This window comes from Falco punctatus, assembly GCF_963210335.1.
Source record: "Falco punctatus genome assembly, chromosome: 12".
Classification (NCBI taxonomy): domain Eukaryota; kingdom Metazoa; phylum Chordata; class Aves; order Falconiformes; family Falconidae; genus Falco; species Falco punctatus.
In genome coordinates this window covers 12,449,769-12,476,740 of record NC_137592.1, presented here as the reverse complement: position 1 = coordinate 12,476,740, position 26,972 = coordinate 12,449,769, and the positions used below count along the sequence as shown (strand labels likewise).

The following is a 26,972-nucleotide window of genomic DNA, read 5'->3' as shown; positions in this document are numbered from 1 at the left end:
TGTGAATAGCATAGTAAACTGGTTTACCTTTAACAAGCTTTGGACTTGTTAGTGTCAACATTCCTGCATGTCCTGACAGATCAAGTCCAGTAGCCAGCCATACTGGACCACAGAGTATATCTTCCTTGTGTTCCTCCAGAAACGGACACAATCTCAGACCTTAAAAAACATGAGTAATATGGACCTGAATTACAACTAAGTCACAAAATCTGATCATTTGCATGGGTTAAAAATATACCATGTCAAAATCTAATCACTAAATACATCTAACTCTACATTGAAAAACTAACAGTTACTCGAGATTCATTTTTAGCCATTTTCCAGTGAAATCAGTAACGGTAAATTACAGCATTTTCAGTTATATTATATGGGTAATATGTACATTGACTACCTCATCAGACCCACAAAATACACAACTGATAAAATGATGAACCAATATATATTGATCCACAACTCTCACTGCGTCTTTTCCAAAGCAGAACAAAACTGTTTCTCCTGTGGTATATTGAGATTCATTCCTTGCTGCCTCCTCCTCAGCATGAAACACCTCCTTCCAGCACTTTTTCTTTTATCACTCGCTTTGATCCCTCTGATCCCTCCCCTCATCCTTTGCAACACCTTTCTTGGAATCATAGAACAGTTTGGGTTGGAAGTGACCTTAAAAGTCATGCTCTAGATAAGCTCCACCACACGAAAGAAAAGGAGGTGTAAAGGAAAACTGTTGAAAGGACCAAGAAAAAGAATCATAGTTCTGGAACTGATTCACTCCAACTATCCATTCTTAGTCTGTAGCTCCCCTCACTGATCCAATCAGACTGCCTTCTACAGTCTCTCTAACAGATTCTGTGGAAGAGTACTGGTTAACAAAAAGTTTATAAAAACAGGCATAGCAAATCTGATGTGGCTAAAAGTCAACATGGCTAGTTATGAATTCTTTACTAGCTGTTTATTATTTTTTTGTGGTTTACAGCACCAGTCTCTACAAAAGCCAGGTATGCAAAGAAAAATTCTATTAAAATTAGCTAAGGAAACCAAGTGAAATACTGCTGGAACAGGGTAAGAGTTTAAGTTAGAAAGATGTCACATCACACTATTTCTGAATTCAAATAAATACCATTCTGCTTTTAAGCACCAGAACTTTCCAGTATGCTGGGGGGTTTCCTGGTGTGCTTGCATTTAACTTTCAACCCATACAGTAAATAGACCAGTGAGAGAGGCAACATTGAAGAGGGCTGAGAAATTAGTCTCTTTTAAATGGCTGAGAAAATTTTGCAAAGAAATTCCAGTGTATCATTAAAAAAAAAATGCGAAAAGCAAGCTTATATTTTAAACAAAGTATAACAAGATAAATAGAACTTACATTGTGGTTCCTCTACATCCATATACTGCATTTCTTCATTCAATTCAACCAGTCCTGGTTTTCCATTTCTCTCCACTTCAATATTATGAGCTGGAGATAAAGGAAACGTAATCTGTCTATCTACGGCTGCTTCTGGAAATAAAAATATTAGTGAGATTTCATAAACATTGCTTAAGGCTCACTGAAAACAGAAGCAGTAGTTTTCATAGGAAATTTATCAGCTATGAATTCTAATTTATACTACTTTCACCATTTCTAATATAAGAACCACTAATATACAAAGGCATGTTTTTCATATGAGGATTGCAATCAAAGTTGCAGCAAATAGTTAAAAAGGAAATATTTCTTTGCATGACCTGTAAAGCCTGCTTGGCTTTAACACTGCCCAAATTATTTTCTCCCAATAATCAACGGTGGATAACTCCTAAGTAATTAGATTCCAGTATTGAAAGTTTGAGAATTTAAACTGAAAATAACTGGATTGCTCCTGCTGAACGTCAGAATCTATTTTAGTAATACTTAAGTACAGCCTTTTTTTCAATTAAATGGTTTTCATGAATCATAGATGAAGAGGACATGCAAGCAAATGAGCAAGCATATACAGTGATTTAACTGCCAGATCAAAAACGTTAGTTCCAAACTAGAAGAATTATGCCTCTGGCCGTTATTACACACTACATGTTTAACTGGTTTCAGGGTTCCTGTCATACAAAAAAAAATGACTGAGTAAATTCTCCCCTACACATCTTCCTTTAGGTCTCATGATCTTAAAATTTCAGTTCCCTCCTACTACAACGGAAGGAGTGAATGGGGTGGGGGGGAGGGTAGTTAACAGAATTTCAGTCTGAAGTTTTTACACATTTTCAAGAGCCACCAAACAATGCTAAATATTACTGCTCCCTGAGATCAGAACATTTTGGTTAATATCCAGCACAGATATAAATTATCTAGGTTTGTCTTCCCTTATAATGAAACCATTAGTACCCTATTACTTCATTCAATAGTTCATAGAAATAAAGCAAATATCATTAAGGTCCTTTTTTCCAAAACCCAAGAAATTGAAAAAGGCTAGGAAACAACTGCAGTAACACTTGAGAAGGTGTCGGTTAGTTGAGGCTCCCCAACGCTACTGAACAAAAACGAGACAGACAGACCTGGCTAAGGTTGCTTTGCAGGCACACTCATATACCCTAGCTCTTTCTAGGCTGCCGGTGTATACCCTGGCCCTCCACTCCATGCCTTCTCCACCCTGTCCTTAACAGGGAAAAAAAAAAAGAGCAAATTCCACTGCATTGCATGTGAGGAAGTGAAATGCCACTTTCTGGAAGAGCTCTGTCATGCCTTATGATTGGTAAGCTGTACTGTAAAGCATCCACAGAAAGCTCTGGCCATCTATTTCACAGCCAAATCAAAAGTCTTTAAAGAATTACCAAGTCATGGAACTGTTTGCTCAAAAATATTTAAAACTGGAACATTAAGGAAAAGTTTAGCTTTTTCTGTTACACAGGTGAAGACTTTCAGATTAATTTTGACATCCAGATCTGTAAATGAACTCAATTCTAAAATTCTGACAAGCTGAAAATGAAACATGTTCTGTTCAGAAGAACAAAATGAACTATCTGTCCTATTCTTTGCTTTGATAGAACAAAATACTGCTACATGTTAAAATTAAGATTTTGCTTCAAGCACTAAACACAGGAAGAACCTGCAAGAACAGCTCTTAACTGCTATCCTGCAGTCACAGCTAGCACTTCTGTTAGAAGTTTTAAACCATCTTGTATCCTAAAAGAATAAGTTTTCTCCAATAATATTACTATGCTAGAATATTTTATAAGATTTATAGGTTTATAAGATTTCTTCGAGGGAGCATCTCCAGTATGTTTTTTTCCTCATTAAACACCGGGAATGCTACAGAGTGAGAAGTTGTCTGAAAGCATGTCAATGATCTTTGGTATGTCTGTATTCCTTTTTTTTAAATTTACAGCTCTGCTACTCTTGTTTAACTGGGGTGCTCTTACTTAGCATTTAAAAGAATTTAAAAAGAAAGAAAGAAAAAAGAGAGCTTTTATAATCACGCTTGCTGTTCTCCCCAGCACGTTATATCCAGCAGCCAATTTAATAATATCTGACAGCAAGGTTTCTCTGAAATACCGAGCTCCTAGAAGCTTTTCAAAAAGAGGTGGCCAGATAAAGCTAACCAATTCATGCCTCAGTAAAAGGAAGTGCTGCATGTAATACCTTTCATCCCTAGCAGACAGGGCAGCAGGACATGCAATGAACACTCTCACCACAGGAAAATCCCATTGGAGGCACAAACTCTTCCACATCAAAGAAGTGACTTTTCAATTTATGCTACCCCCTCACAGGTCCCCTGAGAGCTAGTAAGATGCAGAGTCCAGCTAGGAGTCTTTCCAAGGCAAGAGCATTCATAACTTTGGTCTACCCTGTCAAAGCTGCAAGGAACAAAAGGTGAAATCATACTGCAGCTTTCACATAGCTTAGTTAATGAGCCAGATGATGAGAGAATTCCCAAGGAAGCCAGGTTTTGCCTAGCGCCATCAAAAAAAAAAAAAAAAAAAAAAGACTTGCTATTTCTTTTATACATCCAGTAGGCACTGGCAAATAATTTCCCTCTATGACTTGGAATAATTTATTATAATTTTTTTTAATATATCAAGACCTTAAAAAGAGCACTGTTTGTTTCATCAGTCTCTAGGATCATTTACAATTGACTTTCTTTTTAAAATGACTGTAGGATTCAAGCAGTACAGAATAATAACTCAGTTCAAACCTTTTGAGCTATGCACTTTTTATTTATGTAAAATTCAGTATTTTAACTGTTTACCCAGTTTTTCCCCAGTTCACATTCAAACATGGTAAGTGAAAATGGACCACCACACAGAAACAAATGGAAATAAGTAAACCAGAAATAATTATGCAATTTCAAGAAATTCTTCCAATATGCATCACAGTAATGAGTTTGAGAAAACAAACAATATTCTGAAAGATATCTTAAGTTCCTTCTTACCATTGACTTTCCCTAAGCCTGGAGCTTTATTTTTCAGTAAAGTCACTTGAATCTGGGGAATGTTGGTGATGTTTGAATTCAAAACAAATTTGAAGTCCACATGTCCAACCATACAGGCTTTTGGTAGAACCAGTTCAAAGACATGCTCATCCCAGCTGTTGCTGTCAGGAAAAAAAGACAACAAATGACTCAGTGTTAAGAGAAATTTCAGATCAAGCAGGTAGCATTACCCAGCGCACTCTCCATCTACATACACTTAACAAGAAAAAATTATTTTTTGTAAGTTGACATCCACATGCATTTCTGAAGTAAAAGTCTTTCAAGCTGCAGTTAACCACATTTTGTGATGAACACATTAAAAGCCAATTGATAAGAGAGGGCAAATCAATGCTCAGATAAAAGTTGCTGTGAAAAATTCCCTATTACCCTCATTGCAGTACTGTTTCCATATTACTATAAATACCAGTTAATTATTTCTAGCAAAAAAGGAAGGGGGGGGAGGAGGATGTGAGTAACTAAAAAAGGACCTCCCAATAAATGAAGTGTCTGAAAGCACGATAGTAACCAACTTGCATTGGAATCTCTAAGTCGGCCTTCTCCACTAAGCAGTGTCAGTGTCGCTTTGCAGTGGTACAACAGCCACATCCAGGAGACCCAAAAAGCTATTTTCAAATTATTTTATCATTTTTAAAATTTATTTTATTTTATTAAATACATTTCATAACTTATACAGGATGAGAAGTGCTTCTTACCAGGTGCACACTCAGAAGCCTGCACTGTGCAAAATGGGTGCAGCTTTCTTTTAAGGAGTAATACTTCCCTTTCGAAGCCCACTCTGGTTTACACTGAAAGTGTAAACTTGAGATAATAGGTGCCCCTCAATGAGCAGCTCCACAGTTTGATCACTAAGGTTTGCAGAAGACAGTTCCAACCGAAGATCGATTCATATAAAATGAATCATGTGCCAACTGTCACATTTATATACGTTTTTAGAATAACTGCACTTCCTGATCTTCTCAACTTATCAGTGAATAATTTTTTAAAACACAGTAACTTTGATAGCCTGTGATTATTTAATTGTATAACTGAGAACACTAAGAAACTGAGTATGCTGCTATAAATACTGGTTAAATGTTTTCTAACATCTAAATTACAAAAAGGTATTATAAATCAAAAAATATGCTACACATTGAGTATTCTGCAGAAAACCATTTCAAAATAGATTAAGGATTGGTACAAATGTCAAGTCTTTGCATTTTTTACAGTAATATCCCTGAAGGCCATTATCTCCCTTAGGCAAGTATAACACACTTATAACTGATTCCAGGTACATATAATGAAACAGCACGCCATCTTTCCAAAACAAGCAACATAGAAAAGCAGTGATTTTGGGAGGAAAGATGAACAGAAGGAAAAGATGGACAGAGAGAACTTGTGGGTATGACTTAAGAAGAGTGAAGAATTTTCAGATAACTGTACAAATAACTCAGGAAAATAAAATAATGAAAAATTATCCTATAACTCCAGGGGAAAAATTGTAGCAAATATAACATTAAACACTTAGACTCACTCACACCTTTCCTCTGGCTTGGAGAATTTGTAGCCCAGTGCAAAACAGGGAGAGGTTTGTGGGTGGTTTTTTATGTCTGAGTATTCCTATAGGTGTCATGCAAAGCGTGAAATGAATGAGGAATTCAAAGGAGCAAGCCTTCTGAAAGGCTAAGTCATATTCTGCTCATCCAGTTTAACTTACGGATCTGGTAAAAAACCAGAACTGAATAATAAACCAGCTTGTCTGCAGTAGTCTTTTGTAGCTTGTATGTTGCATACAACGCGTACTGATGGTACCAAATCACAACTGTTACTCGTCTACTTCAAAAATCTATTTTTGGCAGAACTGAGGAGCAGGTGTGCCAAAGAAAGTTTTAAATATCTCTCAATAGGCATGTATGGAATAATGATCCTCCATGAAGGTCTCACATTAATCCAACAGTGAAGAAATCTTCTTATACCTGTGGCAATGAACTTCACAATCTAATTCTGTGATGAGTGGAAAATTTCTCCTTTAAACAGTTTTTAAATTTCTCATAGCTCTGTAAGTTCATCCACTATATTTGTGTGTGAATTTTCAAAGAAGTGAACACATTTTTTACTTCCTTATTATTTTCTCAGTATTTTAGTGTATCCATCCTGAGTATCACATTTCACATATATGCAAGTTCTTTTAGCAACTTTTCTTGCCTCCAAAACCCTTCTAAATCTATGGCATCTTTTTAAAAGAATACACAATCAAGACTGTGTTCTAAATATAAATGCATCATCATTCTCACAACTACAAAATATTTTCAAACACTTCTTAATTCCTTTTCTAGAACATCTCGCTAACATTTTATCTTCCGCTACAACTGAACTTTGACCTGCAGATCCACTTTCAGAGTTCAAACACTGGAAAGCACATCAGTACTTAGCTCTTCCTTCTTCACATATTTTCAAGTACATCTGCCTAAGATGAATACATAAAATATTCCTCAAATATAAATTTGAGAAACAGCCAGGAAACTCAGATGTCACTGTTTTATCAGAACACATTAGGAATACCTGTACTTGGTTTTTTTTAAAAAAAGGTTTAACCCAACTTAACATTTCAGTTAAATTACCACTGAAGGGGAAATACTGATACATAGGTTAATTCACCAGGTAAACCAGACTTCTGGTGTTTCCTTTGTTACACAGCCTTTTTAAAATAAAGTAGGAATGAAAGACCATAATACAATACCATTCCCTAAAATATATTAACAGGATTATCTCCTTCTATTTATCTGAGAAACAAAAGAATTAGCATATCAAACTGCATTACTCATCCATCTAACCCTGTAATCCCACATCTTGATAGAAATCAGTATGAAACACTCAAAGAGAAGATAAAAGGAACCTTATATTAAGGACCAACAACATAATACAGAATTCAAAAAGTTTCTTCCTAGATGACTTCTAATTAAGTGCTAACATTGCTCTCAATCTTAAGAGTGTATATTCTACCTTAGGGACAAAAGGGACTGTAATGTAATCATCTTCATGAGTCATTTAGCAGCTTTCAAAGATTTCCAGTACTAAACCAGAACTTTTAACTTTACCTCTTTTCATTTCTGTTTTACTCTGCAGCAGGCATAATTCTTTTCCTCTAATGAAACAATATTCATAAACTAATGTTCCACCTACCACCTTCCAATTAACAGCTATTGTCTTCACTGCTTGCTTCCATATATCTTTGTATTGGTAGGTTTTTATTTTTCAGCTGGTGCTGAACACACGGGATAATCAGTAGTTTTAACTGGAAGTTATCTTGCAAGGAACCTCCTCCTTTCCACTTGTTACATACAGAGTATTTTAGTTGCACAAAGCAAAACCACCAATAAAGGTTTTAAAGCCTATAATGCACTGCAAGTTTTTTAACTGTAGCTTATGAACATTAAATGAAACCAAGATACAGCTCATGTTAGGTGTCAGCCCTGGAAATGCCTGCATCTATTACCTTCCAGACCTGTTTTCCTACCTGGAATGCTTCATTATCACATGCTAGATTTTACTTGTTTATACAACAAGCTTTTTTGCCGCACCTCTAGCTCCCCGGCATCCTTTGGCTATTTCGTTGTTTCCCATGTGTGGCCATTCGGATTCTACATTACTATCCAAATCTTATACACCAGTGGGACAGATATGTGACAGCCTGACCCAAAAGATCTTGTAGTGCCTTATTATGCGTATCCCTTAATAAAAACACACAACACAAGTTATATCTCTATTTTGTTTCCTCCAGGCATTTTTCAGAAAATCTATGCAAAGCTACTTTGAGTGGGTTTTAAGCAACTCTTTAAGGAGACAGCAACACTGCTGTTACAGTCTTTAGGATCTCAGAGGAATTCCAAGTTCTCATGCCACATGTTAAAAATCCAAGTTGTACTACACATACTGTGTCAGTGCAGTTTATTTCAATAAAAATATTGCCTAAATTTTAACACAACTAGGGCTGTATACTGGCTTAAGCAAATGTCTCTTGTATAAAGATTTAACATGACATGAACAGACATAAATCCAAATTCTATCTTCACATTTTAAAATGTTATAATACTATTTTGTTTAGGACAACTAGTCACACTGGTACCCGCAGGTTGCATTTTCCAATTAAAAAATGTACTAGGAACGTTTGCATGCATAAGAAGGATGAATCAGACTTTCACAGAAACAGAACCAAGAATATCTGTAATTCTGGCAAGTGTGCTTGTCTAATGATGTAATGAAAGCACAACATCTGGCAAACAAAAACACACAAATACAAAAATTAACTTTTGCATGTGTTTCAAGGTCCACTAAAACAACTCTGTCAATCTCACAAAAACCTATAATCCAAACTACCAAACAGGGATTATTATCTTCAGAAGTACACGTTCTTAAACTTGTACAGTACTTAAAAACAGTTAAATTGCATGACATTTGTGATTCTACCAGCTATATGAACTAGTAAAGCAATACACACATTTATTTATTTATTTATTTATTTTACCCTACCTACCTGTCTGTCTGTAGCTTCCAAGTTCGAGTATGCTGAGCTGCATCCCCATGGTGCTGCTGGTGCAGATGCTGAGGATGCCGCCTTTGTTGCTGCTCTTGTTGAACTTCTACCCAACAGGGAGGGACAGTGGCTGAAAACCGTGGTGTCAAGGTCTCAAAACGGGTCAGTTCCACCAGGGATGTCAGTGTTTCAAGGGAAAATGGCTGGTCCACCAAAAGGTCAACTCCTGAATAATTACAGAATGTACATTAATTACCGCATAGATATTTTTCCCAGAGCATCCTATAAACATTCTGAAATATACCCAAATTGCTGTAGGTAAAATTAACTACATGTTATATGAAAAAAAACCCACAACAACAAACAAACAAAACCCAAACAAAACTCAAATAACAACAAATAGAAAACCCCAAAATAAACAAAAAAGCAAACAAAAAACAAACCTCCGCCAAAAAACAACAACCAGAAGCAAGCAACCAAACAATCCCAGCCTTGAGACCATGATGCTTTGAAGGCAGCTCAACTGAAATGTTTCGTAAGTACTGAGAGCTCTGAGCATGCTGTCTGGGATTCAGCCAGAATCATCAGGAAAAAGTAATAAGCCAGCTATACTTTGATGATGTAAAGCTGATTTAAACATCCTTTTTTTAATACCTCTATTGACTCAGATTAAAAAAAAAAGAAAGTTTTATATTTAATGGAAACAGACATATGGAATTACCGTGCAATTGTAATATTTTATCACTGTTTAAAACATTACTTTGGCACCTGCTTATCAATATAGACTTGCTTTATGGTGGATTACTAGAATGTTCTGGAAGGCTCCCAATTTAGTTTAAAAGAGGGGCAAACAAAAACCAAACATGTTTCATATAATGCACTTAAAAGACACTGGGCCTAGACAAGTATTTTGCCTTCATATTCAAGTCTTGTACTAAGGAAACAAGAAGTACTGAAAATTAAAATATCCCAGTGAGACAAACACCCCAAGAAACATTACAAATGAACTGTAAAAATAATCAGACAACAACAAAAGGAAAACTAGAGGAAAAATAAGATACACACAATGTCAATTTTCTTACGTTTCAAGCATTTTCTCTTAAAAATGCATTTTGGAGAAAATTTTTTACTTGTAAAGAAACGGTGGTTTTCAAAAGGAGAAAGTTTGCTATCCGACTACTACTGCTACCACACAGGACTGGAGGCGGGGGGATAAAAATAAATTAAATTCACCAACACAAATACTACCCCCCAATGAAGTCTGAACATAAAGACTAACTTGCAAAGCAAGCCAGGTTGAAACCAGAATAACAAGATTACATCCTTCAGCTTGAGAGTAAAAAGGCACATGCAATTAATTCTTTGTGAGAAGTGGAGGAGCTCAGATGAGATACCCAGTCAAGCAAAAAAACTCACTCTCATTGCAACAACTATGATTTCTACTTTTCAATCTAGGAGGCAGGAAAATGCTGAAGAAATTAGAAATTATAAATGCTTTAGAAATTTAATTTCAGTAACAAAGCAAACACTTGCATTATTTTTTTTACTGCCAAATGTGAATCTCACTATCTAGATGACCCAGAAATGAGAAGTGACATCATAGTTCAAACTGTACTACAATTCCATCTTTTGACTAGACTGGATTTTTCCTGCTTCATTCCCTGCCCTCCTCAACAGACACAATTACAAATTCAGAGTATTCACAGCAACCACATGTAATGTGGTATAAACACCTAAAATTGAAAAGTGAGGGACTTAACTTTACAGTGCTGTCAAGTGTACTTGGCTTCTTTTGTAAAATTACATTATTTTTGTTATTGTGTAATAGTGAGTTGTAACAAGCCAAAGATCTAATAGCAAACTTGTGAAAATGTTTTAAACTGGTCAGGAAAACTAATATTCTTTTTCAATTCCCTTCACCACAAAAAAAGCTCCACTGCTTAAAAGGAAGTAATAATTTTAACCTAATCTAAAATGTAACAACTCTGTCAACATATTTCCTTCTAAAACAAGACAATTTAAAATGTAGCCAATGCAGGGTAGAAGATAAATTTTAAGAAATGCATTTACAGAATGCCAACAGAGAAAAATAAACATACGAACAAACCCTACAATATACATGGACAAAAGCTGGGCTGGTTGCTGTGGTTTCTGTCCTGACTACAGCATCTTTTAGCTACAGTTCCAGAGAACGCCAAAGTGATTTCATAAAACCACCCTGCTGCTGCCTGCCATCAGCTGTGAACAAGATCTATTATAGATCAAGACTTGAAGCTCAGTCAGATCTGCCTAGGGGTTCATTTCCCCAAACAGAATGCTTTCTGTTGAGCTACGTCTCTTGTCTGAAAAACATCCTAAGACAAAAGCGGAAGAAAACATTTCTTTCTGCTGTTTAGTACTTTGATTAGAAAAGGAGCAACACTGATGTTACAAACGTTGGGAGCAATGTCTCATCGTGATCCATACACACGCTGACAGCTTCATCCCTTAGAAAATGTTTGCACAGTCCTAGCAATTATTCGCAGATTATATGCTAAGAATCCAGTATTACTGACTTTAGTAACCTTAACCCAGATGGGTCAGACCAAGAGCTCTACAACCACCATTTGGTTTCAGCTTTTCAGCTCTTCCCCCCAGCCCCCTCCTTTCATCACTGGCTTCCTGTGACTATTAAGCTTCTCTTGCAGCTTTTAGTGGCTCAGTTTGATGCCACAGCAAAACTGTACTCAATCTATCTGATCATTACTGTGTATCTAACTCCTCTTTGGAAACCATCACAGACCAAGATCAAGCAATGCTACAGTCTCTGAACTGTATGACTACTTAAAGGACGACCTGCAGCTTATGGACAATCTAAAGATACAGCTACTCTGAAGTCCATACATACAAGTATATTCCTTTCTTGTTCCAATAAGCCATATTCAAGCCTATACTGAAGGCCGGATGGGTAGGAGAACAAGATAAAAAAAACAAACAAACAAAATTTACCCATTACAGTACTGGCAGAATTTAAACAGTAATGATCAATTTGACTCACCAGGTTAGTCAAAGTTACCATTTGACTGGAAGTCACTTAAATCTGCTGATAAGCTACTCTACAGGGAATGCACCTACTGAAGCACTTCTATGCCCTGGATATTCGTATTCTCTTTATTGCTTTATTTGCCATTAGCAAAAGAAGAGAGCTGCAGAAAGCCACAGACTTCTTTCCCTCATGTATGTTCACTGGTTTATTACGTAGCAGTTTTCAAACTTCAGGAATGGCCCCTTTGGTGAAAAAGGAGGAGGAGGAGGAGACATTCAGTCCTCAGAGCAGAGAAGATGACAGCAACTGCTGTACTGCTGCTTACAGATCATTTTACAACAAAAAGCATCTTTTCCTTTCCTCTTTTCATCACCTCTTGTACAGTAAAATCAGGGGTCATACAAACATAACACAACACAACTTAAAGTGTTACAAGGCTGGCAGCAAGCAGGGGTTTGGGGAGAAAGACAGCAAGTAGCCTGTTGACAACAAAGATGCTGTGATCCAAAACGGTCCCTTGTACTGCCACTCAGTCCTCTCCCAGCTTTTTTTCTCTGCCACTGCAGGCAAGGACACCTCCCACCACACACAGACACACACAAAATGGACAACAGTCCTCTGAAATAGCTACATGAATGGTTTGTTTCCATTGTAATATTGCTTTATCTTCATGTTTTATATTATTTAGTCTTGTATTTTATATTCTAGGTCATCTTTTCCCAGCATATCCCTAGTTCTGTCCCAACAGGCATGACCAAAACCTCCAAATTACAATGCAACCAAAATAATTATGCTTTGTGTCTCTATTTTCATCAATTGCAGGTTAAAACAAAATGAAAAGCATAATAGTTTTACAGCTCTCTCGGACAGTTACCTTTAAAACTCAAAGTAAGACTATAAATATATATATATATATATACACACACACACAGACACACACACTTTAAAAAACTCAGCATGACTCAAATCTTCCTCAGGCTTAATGAACAAAATTAGATTTGTCGTTAAGTTTTAGTAGCAAGTTATCTACACTAAAGCATCTTTGATGAGGACTGAGAAAAGATCGAGAGGCCCCCACAGGAGCTCCCATAATGTGCATGCTCACCATTCTTCTTCACAAGCAGGAGCCCCTCACATTTTTCCCCTCTACCTGACTACAAAAGGAACAACCTTCTCACCCAACTCCTGATTTTCCCCTAAGTGGGCCACAATACTACAAAAAACAGCAGACTGGTGGCAGGACTGGTATATGAGAATTGCAGTAAAGACAAGACCCAAATCTGATGTTCAAGGTAAAAATAGAATTTGGACAATTAGAAGCAATTATTTCTTGCTGTTCAAGGGTAGACAACCTTTCCAGGAAGGAAACTAGTAGGTAAATGTAACCAGAATTTGAGCATCGCTCAACCCGAATCAACGGTTAAAAACCAAAATCCAAGAGTTCACATCATAAGCTTAATTTATCAATAGTAACTGCACTGCTAGAAGTATAGACAGCATCAATTTCACTGTAACAGTACCTGCTGAATACATGTTTTGTACAGTTTATTAAGTAGAGCTGTACAGCTTCTGCATGAAATGCTAAGGCAATTTTACATAATGAACATGTGATTTAACAGTGTCTATACAATTAAGTGTTTTTCTCTGTCTGCCACATACAAAATAGCACATAGAGACTGGAAAAACAATCAGTTATACAAAAGTGTTTTTTTTTAAATTAAGAACTGCTAAAGTGTTATGGCTGTACAGAATCAGTGACAGACATACAGCAACTACAGAACTACGACTACGGGGAACAAAAAAGTATAAAGCAGTACGCTCTCAAATATATCAAAATCATCTTAATATGCAACTTGCAAAAATCACAAAAGCATTTTCACTTATGTTACATTTAAACGCATGCAGTTTACCTGTAATTCCTGGACTAGAAGGGTTAGACAAGGGCTTGGTGCCTTCTGATGACTGCTCTACACTTTTGGAAAGGGATCCATCTACAAGTATATCAGCTTCATCTATGTCATCGCAGGTCCCTCCAATCTGAAGAAAATGAAGTTCTCCACCTAAAATCACCAGACAACAAAACAAGAAAGTTTAGACAGGCATACAGCTAAACTCAACTCACAAGGCAGGCTTGCAGTTAGAATGGTATCCAATTATGAGAGTAATTATACAGGACCTGAACACCAGTATGATCATACAGGAATACTCATATTCCTTTATTACCACAGGGTTTTTTTTCAGAAAAAATGCAATACAGAACTACAAAAATGCTGACTACAGTTGTGAGTGGCATCAAAATAAAAAAAGTAATAGGGGAGAGGGGTTAAAAGGTAATTAACTTAGGAAACCTCAATAGACACCAAAAATCAAAACCATTACGACACTTTCCATAATACAAATCAGGCTTTTAAACAGAAAAATACTCCATCATGTCAACTGAAGGCCTATATTACTTCATTTGTACAGGCTGGATAAATATCATTTTAAAGTTCATTATTTGTGAACTGAAAACTCACTTCCCCACTGAACTCTCTTAAGGGGCTCTTCACATTATTCCATCAATTCACATTATGTCCATTTCAGTGGACAAAATGTTTTGATTAAAGCTTGAAATCACTCAAGGAAGTTGCCCATTATTCACCACTACAGATATACATAGATGAATTCTGCCATTTACAGAGAAGTCACCAAGAAGGAATGCTCAATTTTATGTAAGGCTGGGGGGAGGGAAGAACTGTTAACAGTTTCAGAAGCTACAAAAGTCTTAATCAGTAGGATTTAAATAGAGGGGAAAATCTTAAGAAGTTCAACATACTGACTTGCACCATCTACCAGTCTTACAGCTTACAGCAAGAGAAACACTGAAGAACTTCAGGAAGTTGTGGGTTTTTCTAAGGGAAAGTTATACCAAAGGTCTCATTTATTCTGGAGATGGTTGGATACGGTTTCGTTCTAAAGAAACAGAACTTTGGTTCTCAAACCAAGTGTCTGAGTTTCTGTCACTAACTCACAGCAGCAAAACCATCCTTACCATTTTATCCACACTACAAGAGAAAGAGTCACAATCTCTACCAAGAAGATATGAAAGCTGACACTGACTTACTCAGGAGAATAATCTGAAACCAGCACCATTATACTCCCCCAAAATAACAGTTAACACATTCAAAACACTGTTAATTTAATTCTGAATCGTGTTTAAAATCTGTAATTTGCTTGGACTCAAGAACCTGGTGGGTTATACAAACAGAACATAAGAATCACAAATCCATCCAAATAAATCCCAGGCTTCCTTCTGGCAAAACAGTTATCGGTTCCAGGAAAGCAGCACTGGCACAAGTTAGCGAACATGTCAGAGACTAGGCCACTGCAGTCAAAGCTGATCTGTGAAATGTTCAGCATCCCAAACACATCCTAGACTCTCACAGGAGTCTGGAAGAGTGACAATTGTCGACAGCAAATCACAACACAAGGACATAGTTAACAATACCTGAATAGTTAAAGGAATTAAGGAAACAATGCCATACTACAGGAAACTATCCACTGAACAACTTATAGTCCTCCTCTCGCCACTGGGCCGTAAAGAAAGGGTTAGCTCTAAACATACTAGTTCAGAACACTTGAAAAATGTCCTCAAGAAAGCTTCCCCAAAACCTCACTCCAACAGGATTTACACTATTCTCAGATTTCAGCTGTAAAATTCCACCCAGACTGATGAAAAAATAGAATGCAACTGAATAGGGACATGTGAAAGTTACTATGCCTAGCAAGAAATAATTAAATGCACTATTATGGGATGAAGAAAAATCAACTAGCCAGCAGTTTTGTAAAGGAAGCTCTTGTGAGTCCGAAGGTAAACCTGATCCAATTTCCTGCTCAAAAGTGCAAACATCCCACTACATACACACACACATGGTGTGCACAGACCACAGAGCTGCTAAGGAATTCTGTTCCATTCAAAGACACCTGGAGGATCACAGTGCCTGGTTTTCGGTATCTCATCAAGATATGTGGACTGACTTGAGCAGGTTTTTTGGGAGTGGAGAGTAAGGGTTTTTTTCTTTCAAAGTCCCTGAGGAAAGTTTAAAGGGATTGAAGATACTCAGCTTAAAATAAACAGTTGGAAGACCGTACTTAAACTCTGTCTTCCCATTCTTTTTTGATGCACTCTCTTTGCCATGTTCATAAAGGACAGTACAACAGTAATGACTTCAATCGGCAAAGATGATACAGGCTAAAAACTAGGGGGAAAAAATCATCTTCAAGGACAGCATGCAGCAGAAGAAATTTTATGAGTAGACTGTTAAATCTCCACGTTGAAGATCTTTGAAAACAGTCTAATCAGTTCTCTACTGCTGACCGGGTAAGTGTAATTGATCTTGACTTGAAGACTATCTCTCAGCCATCACTTTGAACACCAATTCTGATGTGGAAAAAAACTCAGTCTCTCCTCAGTCCCATTAGACCCCATTGACTATGAAGGCAGAAAACTGAGAACACTAAATTGATTCCTGAATTTCAAATACACCAGTATGCAAGGCTGACAAAGCCTAATGACACAGAAGGGACCAATAAGATATCCAATAAACCCAGAAGAAAGCTATAGAGAGTAATTAATACACAACTCAAGAGCAAGAAATCTGTTATAACTGAAAGAAAGGTACAAGATTTGGGGGAATCAATTACCAAAGCTATGAAAGCACTACCCAGTTCTGCCAGGCTTGCAACAAGAAATATCAGCACAGACAACAAACTTTGGACATACCAATTTCCAGTCTGAAAAAACACTTTCTCCAAAACAGAGGAGTGACCAGGAAAACTCTTGTTATAATGTAAGACTCAACACAAACAATCACAACTAGATTTGTGAAAGAATTATTGCAAATTTCAGGTGAGCACAACGCAGGAATGCTTCACTCACTGGAAGGACTCAAGCACTCAAACAGATCATACACATTTTAACACCTACTCAATCAGTCTGGGTGGGAAGTACCTGCTTCACCACAACACCCTGAACATTTCCATTTCTTGTAGCATTTGTTTGAAATGCCACCTCACTTCCCTACTCTGCAATATGCCTTCAGACACTGAAGTTCATAACTTGACAAGGGAGAACATCAGCAGTGATGGAAGACAGAAAACCCACAATTCTTAATGATCTTTTAAAAAATATTCCCAGAAACACAAGTATGCACAATTTTCAAAACTGCCAAAACAAAATACAGAGATTTGCACCTTTATGTTAGATTAAAAAAAAGGAAGATTTATGAGATACCTATTTTTCTACCCCATTTCATATTCTAAAGCAAAGTTCAACAAAACTGCCTGAATGGCAAATACAGCTAAGTAGCTAAACTAAGGAAACAATCCAAAACAAACCCAACAAAAGAAAAAAAAAGTAGAATGTATGCTGTGGACCATTTTCTTCAGTAATTTTTGGTAGGACTGTAATTTAAAAAAAGAAATATAATTAGATGAAAACTGAGATATAAAGGCAGTGACAACTGTAGCTCTGGAAATTGACACATCCAAAATAAACGATTGGATCCTCTTAAACACAAGATAATAGGTTTTAAATACCGTCAAAAGACCACCCTAGAGCTGTAACCCTATTAAAAAACAGTATCTGTCAGCCTAGTGCATAATTTTGTAATAAAGATTTTACTTATTTTGAATGTTACAAAAGCAGAATTTAAATGGGTTTATATTAATGACACAACACAAAATGCTTAAAACCCTCATATGATAACACACAAAACGCTACACTAAGAGGACTATTAACTACAGCCTACCTGAGCCAAGGGGAAGACAATAAAGCATAATACAAAGCCATTAGAAGTCCACTATGTTTGCTTAACAGAACTGTAACCAAGAATATACTTGCACACTCAAGACCCAAGAGGTCATCTCCGGGTAATCCCTGCAGAAACGGAGAAGCACCTGAAGCTGACACCAAGAAGTAATGTTTTGAAGCAGGATAAGAATAACTATTCCCAGATCACAGATGGATGATGTCAAACGCAGGTCTAAAACATCTTTACTTAAAGCCACTCAAAACCTGAAACACCCCTTCACACAGAGGTTTCTTTTCAGTTATATCTTAAAGGCAGTTTTGGAGAAAATTATACGATCGACCAATGAAAATAATATGGCAACAAGCAGGAGCAGCAGGAAAAAAAAAAAAGGCTCTTCTTCATCCAAAACTTTCTGACATTAAAGCGTTCTTTGCCTACTGCCATCATTCAAGCAAGTAAACAGAAAAGAATATATTGCTCAGTTTCTATTCTTGAATAGTTTTCCAACAACATCCAAGCACTTCCAGTGCCATGTACGTTCCAAATCTTCTACTTAACATTTTCACTTAGATCGTTGTACTAGAAGCTACTTGCTAGAATGATTAACGTTGAATACATCAGTGAATATAGCTATTCTACTTCAACACTTATCTTCCTAATGCTTTCAGACCGCAGGCACCATCCCACATGTGGTAGTAAATATATAGAAGCAAACACTTCAAAACAATTTCAGAAGAAGTCTAAGAAAGCTGCATTTCAGAAAAAATAAGAATTTAAAAATAGATATATTTGGCCACGTAGCAAATCAGCAATTTTACCCACTTACAGAAGAAAGATTCAAGGATGATTACAATTCAACACAACAAAAATTATGCAAAAACTACTCCTTACATCAAGTTATTGAAATGTGCAATAAGACTATAGGATAAAAAAAATATATTAATAGTTGAGCTTTTTGATTTGCCTTTTTTTTTTTTTAGTATTCCTGAATTTTATGCAGTACAGTTATTTATGAACATCTAAGATCAAGTCATTCTTTACAAAACTTCATATTTTGGCATAAACATTAGGACTCTGAGGCTTCAGATGTACCTAGTATCAGACCCTGAAATCCAGACTTCTAATGGACATTAGTCCCAAAATATTTATCATGGCTTTGGACTTTTCTCACAAAAGTGAGAAATATTACACCCGGAGAAGCGACTGAAATGTTAAAAAAGGAATAGAAATTGAAAGCCTCTAAAGACATTTAAACAATGAAAATAATGAATTCTGAAGTTCATTCTAATTTGGTTGCAGAGCAGAAAATCAAGTTCCACAGTGCAGTGGGTGTAAATGAAAGATAAGAATAATCAATGGATTAAAAAAAAAAAATAAAAATGAAGAGTTATCTAAGTACTATACTCAAAAGAGGAAACTTGAAGGCAGAGGGATACCTGTGGCACACAGGACTACAGAAGAGAAAACCGAAAATCTCAGTCATCTTAAGGGCAGCAAGAACAAAAGAAGTCACAGCAAAACTATTTATAAACTACTAAATGGACATTACAACACTCTCAGAGAGAAAAATATAAAGAAAAAAATACTGAAAAAGCAGAATGATGTACTTGTCTGTTATGAGGAAAATTAAGTGTTCTCTAGTCAGTAACAGAGGTGGTGGTTATCTAGAGAAAATACTCCTACGCGCACAGAATGCAGGCCCCCAACTCAACAGACCTGCGTATCCTACACTCAAGGTCCCAAAACAGGTTTAGATCATACCAAATGTTACAAGAATATAATTACCATACATGCTACCAACGGATGGGAAAGTACCGTGGACAGTAAGAATAAGCCCTTTAATCATTAGTCTTAAAAGACAAGATACAAGAATAGATTTGAAGTGAGAAAGAAATGAATACTAGTATAATTCTATAGGAAAAAACCTTAGGAAGGTTTGGGGTTTTTTTTAAGTGAGACTACAGTTTAATCAGCAAAGTAAAAACATTATGACACAAATAAGATGCTAACAGTTTTCAAAGGCAATTAACCTTTCAGGTAAAGTTCTATTTTAACTAGGGAGAAGCACGCATTATTAAATAAAGCTGAAATAGTTCAACAGACATTTCTTCAAAAGCAGTTACCAAAAGAGAACCGTTTAGTAAATATGAATGTCTCCATTGGGAATCTGCAAACATAAATACTAGTTGCTAACATATAAAGTTTTCGTCCATACTCAAAAAGCAAATCTAAAGTCTCCACTGGTAAAACTCTTGGTAGGTGAGTGATAAACACAGGGCCCTTTAGAGACATGAGATTTTTACATAATAATGTAATAAACATAGTAAGCTTGACTGTTGGAAACAACAGGTAAATCTGATTTGAGTTTAACCACTCACGTAAGGACTCTGTAATCAACATGACACCACCATGAAAGGAGGGAATGTGTCAATTTAAATTCTTCTAGTAAAGTTCAACATGATATTGGTGGGATTTCATTTGAAACGTGAATCATCCCATCAGCTTAGCCCCTCTGAGAGGCCAATTGTTTCCACCAGAGCTGCATCCAAGTGCAGGAGAATGAAATGAGACAGTGGTGGATGGCGGAACCCTGCTGGTTGAAGCCAGAGCTGTTTCCACTGCCCTAACATGACACAAGGAAGCAGGGAGGTGTATGGTGGCTGAGGGACCTCCATGAAGTAGCAGTTGCCTGGACTTGTGTTACATTTCTGTTCTACCCCCCTCCTTCCCTCAAAATGTCTGGTGTTCCTTTTGAAAAAAAAATCATTCATGCTGAAAAAAATTCACAATCCTCCATGGCTTTCACGCTCAAGAGAGTGTTATCCCAATTGAAAAAGGCTGAAGCAGAACCAGCAGCCCTATCCGAAAGGAAATACAAATGACGACTGGAATATGGTACAAAAGCATTATCTTCTCTACCCTCTTGAACACCACCAATTACGGACAGGAAACATTTTGCTGAAACATGGATCTCTAGCACAGAATTAATTACATAAGAAAACTACCTTTATTTGTTTTGGATTTAAGAAAAGCTGTGCCTCTACAAGAGCAAGTTTACCAGTACACTGGACATACCCGAGTTACTCCCATTTTAGAGGTTAAAATCTACATTGAAGAAGAGGAGTTAACTAGAGTTTATGCTCGCTAGAACAGAATTAAACTGTACATAAATTCAATGCAATTTTCCCATTACTATTTTGAAACACAGTTTCTAAAATTCTGTAATATAATCTGAATACAGTCTAACCAAGCATTAAAAACCAACAATTTAAAGGAAAGTCTTACCTTTGGTGCACGCACATAATCTGTCTGTGCCCGAACAGTATATCACAGAGACAAACATATCTGGTTCCTCAGTGCCCTCTTTTTTAGGTGGCTCCACTTTGGCCAGAATTTCAAAGTTCGAAAGATCTAGTATTTTTACATATCCTCCCTGAGTAGTTATTACCAGGTGCCCAAGAGTAGAGATCTCAGATCTTCTTTCTCTGCCACTGCCATTTTTAGAAGTTAATTGTATTTCCTCTACAGGCTCCTCACAGTCATCCTCTCGATTATCCAATATATCTGGTGGGAGCAAAATCATTGAGGTAATTGTGTCTTGGGGGTCTTTGATACGCTGGATTTTTACTGGTTCCTCCTCTAGAGTAACTATTCTAGTGGCATAATTCATCTTATAAAGCACTAGGTATCCACCACTAACACTTCTCTGTTCAGGCTGAATTATTAAAGGAGTTGGTACATCTGCTGGTGACTCATGCTGGATTACATCAATACTCGTGCCATTCACTACAGCAAGACTTGATTCTAGTTCCCCCTTCCTTCTATTACATAGTGCCGAGTTTAATTTATTTAAATTATTCAAGGCCTCTACTTGATTTATTGCACTCAGAGATTCAACAGGACAAGTCCGCAGTCCTACTAACAGATGAACTCCATCTGCGCAAGGTGTGATTGAATCTACACACAGGTTCTCCTCCTCTGCAAACTTTGGCAGACGCAGGCACTGAACCAAAGTCCCAGGCTTGGGAACCATAGAGCTCCACTTGTCCGAGTCCGGAGAAGTTAGGTTGGCGGCAGCATCTGCAAACTGCTGAATGTAAGTCACAGGGGGATCCTGCAACAGCAACTGCTCCTGACTGTCCAGCTCCATTTCAATGATCTGTGGAACTGTGAAGCCATCATCATGTATACTTTTACTCATAATATTGTTCATCTGTGAAAAGAGTTTTCCTGCTTTTTCATCAGACTCCTTAATGCTATATAGCAGCAATACAGGTAAAGTCCTCCTTACCAGAGGGGAATTCAGTTCTGAATTAGTGCAGGATTCATTGTCAGTTGATCCCTGTTCTGAGACACTCTCACCTCGAGTCCTACTTAAGCCATCCAGTGACCTCTGAGAGTTACTGCTAACAGGAGAGGTAGCAGGTGATTTGTATGTTAATAGACCTCCAGCTAATAAACAAGGAAAGGGAATGTTGTGTTGTTCTAGATGTTTTTCCTTCATCTTTTCACTCTTACAGTTGGCCAAACAGGGATTTGCCCCAAGTTCTTCTAGATCCTTAACCGTGTCTTCCAGAACATTTGCAACAATTTCCCACTGAAGTTTCTCAGGTTGCTGAAGAATGCTGAGAGCTGTAATATCAAGGCTGACTTCCATAGTTTCTTTTTGTGATGTATGCCCTTTAAAACAAAAACGTGTAATATTATACATGTTCAAAAAAATGGAATTATATTGCATACATTATGGACTTATCCTCATAATTAAGCAAGAACTGACTGCTCTACAGTTTCAATATGTTAAAACATTTCATGTGTTCAAGATCTGATAGTCAAAAACAGTAAGAGAGGTCCAGAAACATTCCTTCCACAGAGACTAATGGTTCTCCTAATTTTATCCACAAGAGTGAAAGTAGAGAGAACAGGACATCAGCCTTTGTATCAAGTCTCCCAGTAAACAGCATTACCTTTCTACCAATTATTCTACTTGGCTAGACTACCACTCTGAAATCCAGCTATCTAATCAACGCAACTCAATTCATGTTCTGCCATATATTATTCCCCTTTTCTCCCAGACAACCCGATACCACCAAAAATCTGTAATTCTGCAGATTCATTGTCCGATCTTAGTTGAAAAATATGTCACTTTACTCTAAAACGTGACACTTCCCACCATGTAACAGACCACCTGATAGAAAGAACTCCAAACTATTATAAAACAAAGAGCCTGATCAAATTAAACAGCACTGCAAGAATAACAACGATCAGAAGAGTTCAACTAAGTAATGTGGAGATACAAAAGATTAAAAGGACACCATAGAAACGCAGATTTAGAGGATTTAAGCATAAATGACAGAGCACCATCTTTACTAATACTGTTGTTGAAAAAAATCCTTTTTATATCTCAAGTCTATTTCCTTGCGTGTATTCACATGCACATGTTCTTTTTTCCCCCCACTTGCTGATTCTTACTCAAAGTAGTAAACTGGATTATGGAAAATAAACATGTAATCCTCTCTCCCATTAAAATTTCTCATTCAACCTCTAAGAAGAAAACACAAGAACACCATGCACTGCACTGTTCTGCTTCCAGATGAAATCTTTATTTGGGAAGAGAATACTCTTATCAAAGTGAATACCCACAAGGAAACAGTCAAGATACAGGAACCCTCTCTGGCAGTCCCCTGAATTTAAAGTGTTTTGTACAGATATGATTTGTTCCTGTTATATGTAAGTTCTTTCAACTTGGTTTGTGTTTTATTGACCACAAGATAAGCAATGCTTGATGTCAAGTAAGACATTTATTAACAAAGTGGGGAGCTTCCTCTTCTTCTGTATGTAAGCTCTCCATCACACAATGACTTAAATATTGGCATTGCTTTCACGATCAATCTTTTTCCTTTTTTCTAATACAGTGACTATAATATCATTGGTTTTGACAGGGCTTTTTAAAAAAACTAAAAAGAGCAATTTCCCTTCTGACCTCTAAACTATTGCATAAATTGGATACAACCCACCTGTCACAGATTCCGATCTGGAATGTTCTTCACTGTCTGAATCCTCCAGTAGGTCATCACTGAAAAAAAGTAATGCATTAATGACACCATGTACACTGTAGCTGCAATCTTATTTTTAATTAAAAAGTAAAAAATACATTATAATCTGGCATTTCTTTTAGTCAGCATTGCAAATCCATTGATGAGTTGATCACAGACACTAACAATATAAAGATCTCCTTCTCCCTATCGTCAAACCAATAGATCAGCTTTCTATTTGCCTCATTCTACTATTGTGTTCCCAACAATTCAGACATAAATGGAATGAAAATTAAAGCCAGTTCTCAGGAATCTTTCCAAGAAAAACTAAACCAAACAAATAAAACCTCTAAAAGCTGACAACACCTTCTTCAAAGTTCCTCAAAACAGTCTCTGAAAGGTGGAGCTGCCAGACTGGTCTTCAATTCTACCAAGGCAATTTTGTAGCTAGTAACAGAATGCGCGTATGAACAGTGTGTTGCTTTTAAAAAAAATACTACCAGAGGAATTATTTTTTCATAAAAGCAGATTCTGCTCAAGATAACTCTTCAAGAGATACAGGCCCTCCAGTAGTTCTAAGAACAGATGAAGATTTTATGCACCTGGCTTTTCCAATATAAGAAACAATTTCTTACTATAGGCTCTTTACACACAGGAAAAACAGTAATGCCTTTGCAGCTTCAGGTAGAACTACTCACAGTACTAAATCGGATCCCCACATTTCAACAAACTGGATGTTTCCTTCATGCCCAAGAAACTGATCTACTTCAGTTCGAACCTCACCAACCTTTGCTTCATGACAAGACAGCAACAACTTAATACTTCTATTCTCATCCAGCTTCCCCTTGAGTAGGAAAGCGATAGTAAATTTCATACAGGTTAAGTGAAATGAAAGATAACTTAGTTCTGAGCAGTATGATTGCGATGACTGTCCCATCCTTTAACCAGCTCTTAAAATCGTCTTAATTCTTTCATTCTCAAGGAGTATAGCCCTAAAGCTACAGTAAAAGTCCAGACGCCAGTGGCTGTTAGGCCCCACACTCTGATGTTGCCCACATTTCTACATACCCTCTTCAGAAGAGCAAGCTTCCCATTTGCTCTACACCAATTTGTAATACACAACTACACCAAGCTTAAAATCAAACGTTCGCTTTCGTGTGCATTGTAGCAGTACTGCTGCTTTCTGTGATGCTGAAGTTTAAGAAGAAACATTCAGAAAACTAGCAAGACTCCCCAAACAGCTTTTGTCCTGAGTTTTCCAGCTGCAGAAGACTTTACTTTTTTGCGTTTTGGTAACATGAGGAATGAGTTTCCAGTAAGAGACCATAAGAAGCATAAATATACTGCTTTTTCTCACATGACACTTTCTAAGCACTGGCTTACCCTCTAGCTTATCAAGAATTTGCCACAGGACTAATTGTTTAGAATTTTTATGCATGCATTAAATGTACAAAATGAAAGCAATTCCTACCACATCCACATAATTTCTTTTCAGAATCAAGTAACCAGAAATTACAGTGAAGTAATCAGAGAAAAATACGTTCCAGAAGTACACAAGTAGCCTTTGCTTTCAAAGCCTTAAACACATAATCCATAACTGAAATGAAAAACTGCTCCAAAACTTATATTCCTTTCTGGTTTTTCTGTGCCTCTGGAACGTCAGCACAGGGCAGCAATGAGATTTGGCACCCCTCTGTTAGTGGAGTATAAAAACTGAAACAGCAAAAATAAAATGAAACTGGTTTTAAAGACAGAAATTTAGATTATTGTTTAAGTGTTGAATTGTGTACAGCTACACAATGATTAAAAAAATTATCCCCATGAAAAATAATAAATCTTACTAAGCTTAAGTTTCATAAAGCATGACTTAACTAAATGGCACTGACTAGTTACACAGCAGCATTTCATATTTCTCATTTTGTAGATCAGCATACCTGTCTCCTTCTAATTTTGGTATATCTGAGCAGCTAGATGAATCTTCTAGCCATGCTAGTGTTGGTCTCCTTGAGTCAACCCCTGAGCTCTGTTCTCCTGATAACATAAGTTGCTGCACAATAGCTGGATCATATGCATTGATCTCAAATTTTAAGTGGACCTGAGAAATAACAAAAAACAGAAGAGGTCTTTGATTTAAATTGACATATGCTTCATCCATTATTAGTTAATAAAAACTGGCTGTTTATATTGTATACCTTCATAAGTTTGGAAACATCCCATATGCAGATCTTTCCTCGTTTTGTTGCAGCAGCTAGAAAATGAGGGCAACTTCCAGATCCAAAGCAGGCTATTCTGTCAGTGCCATCTGTGCAGGGAAATTGTGCTGGACTTGTTGCCAGTGTGACTGAAAGAGGTACATTCTGAGTGTGCTCACCCTTGACAAATGGGCAGTTTGGGGAATGTCTCTCATGTTCAGACCTTTTCATATTAAAAACAAACACAGCAAATATTGATTTCTTACTGTGAAAAATATACACATCACATACAAACTCAGCCCTTGAAGTGAAGCTGACACTGAACTGTTTGAACTGTATTGCAGTCAACCATACAAGAGAGTTCTGAAGTTACTAACACAGCTTTCCCTGCTGTTTCTCAATAGTAGACTGCATTAAAGCCTTTGATCACTTACTGGCTATTCATATTCAAATGCAGGAATCTAAACACAGTGCTCTTAATATAATTAGTCCATTAAAAAAAAAAAAAATTGTTCTATAGGCAGTAGCCCATCATGTCCTCATGAAGAAAAGCACAGACTGAATTCTACAGAATGTACAATAGAACTCAAGTGTTATTATAAGTGACCTTAATAAGATGAGGCAACGTCCCGTCTTCAGTTCTACATCCACACTCATAAAAAACAAAACTGAATTTACTCCTGAATGACACACTGACCAAGAAGCATGAAAAAACCTTATAATCCCAATATATACCTAAGGCAGAGACATGGCAAAGAGCAATCACACTACTACAAAATATACGTAAACTAAGAAGGGAAAGGAGGAGACAAGAACTACGAAGATAATATTAAAAAAGAAAGTTTCCAGCAAGTCAGGAATCTGATGTGTTCAAATAACGATTATAAATTACCAAATATTCAAGACAAAAATATCATTAAGGACCCTTTTAAATATCAACATAAAGTTCTGTATTTCTGTCACTATGCACAAT

At 36.8% G+C, this 26,972-nt stretch overlaps 1 protein-coding gene across 1 annotated transcript in view; it reads right to left on the bottom strand.

Annotated features, from left to right (window-relative positions):
* The window catches only part of BIRC6 (baculoviral IAP repeat containing 6), a 183,342-nt gene that overhangs the window by 133,093 nt on the left and 23,277 nt on the right, over positions 1-26,972 (bottom strand). Inside the window, 9 exon segments of the mRNA XM_080408146.1 lie at positions 28-159; positions 1,361-1,492; positions 4,389-4,549; positions 8,959-9,184; positions 13,894-14,043; positions 21,061-22,455; positions 23,790-23,848; positions 25,742-25,902; positions 26,000-26,222. Of these exon segments, the coding sequence (XP_080264272.1) occupies positions 28-159; positions 1,361-1,492; positions 4,389-4,549; positions 8,959-9,184; positions 13,894-14,043; positions 21,061-22,455; positions 23,790-23,848; positions 25,742-25,902; positions 26,000-26,222 (2,639 nt within the window).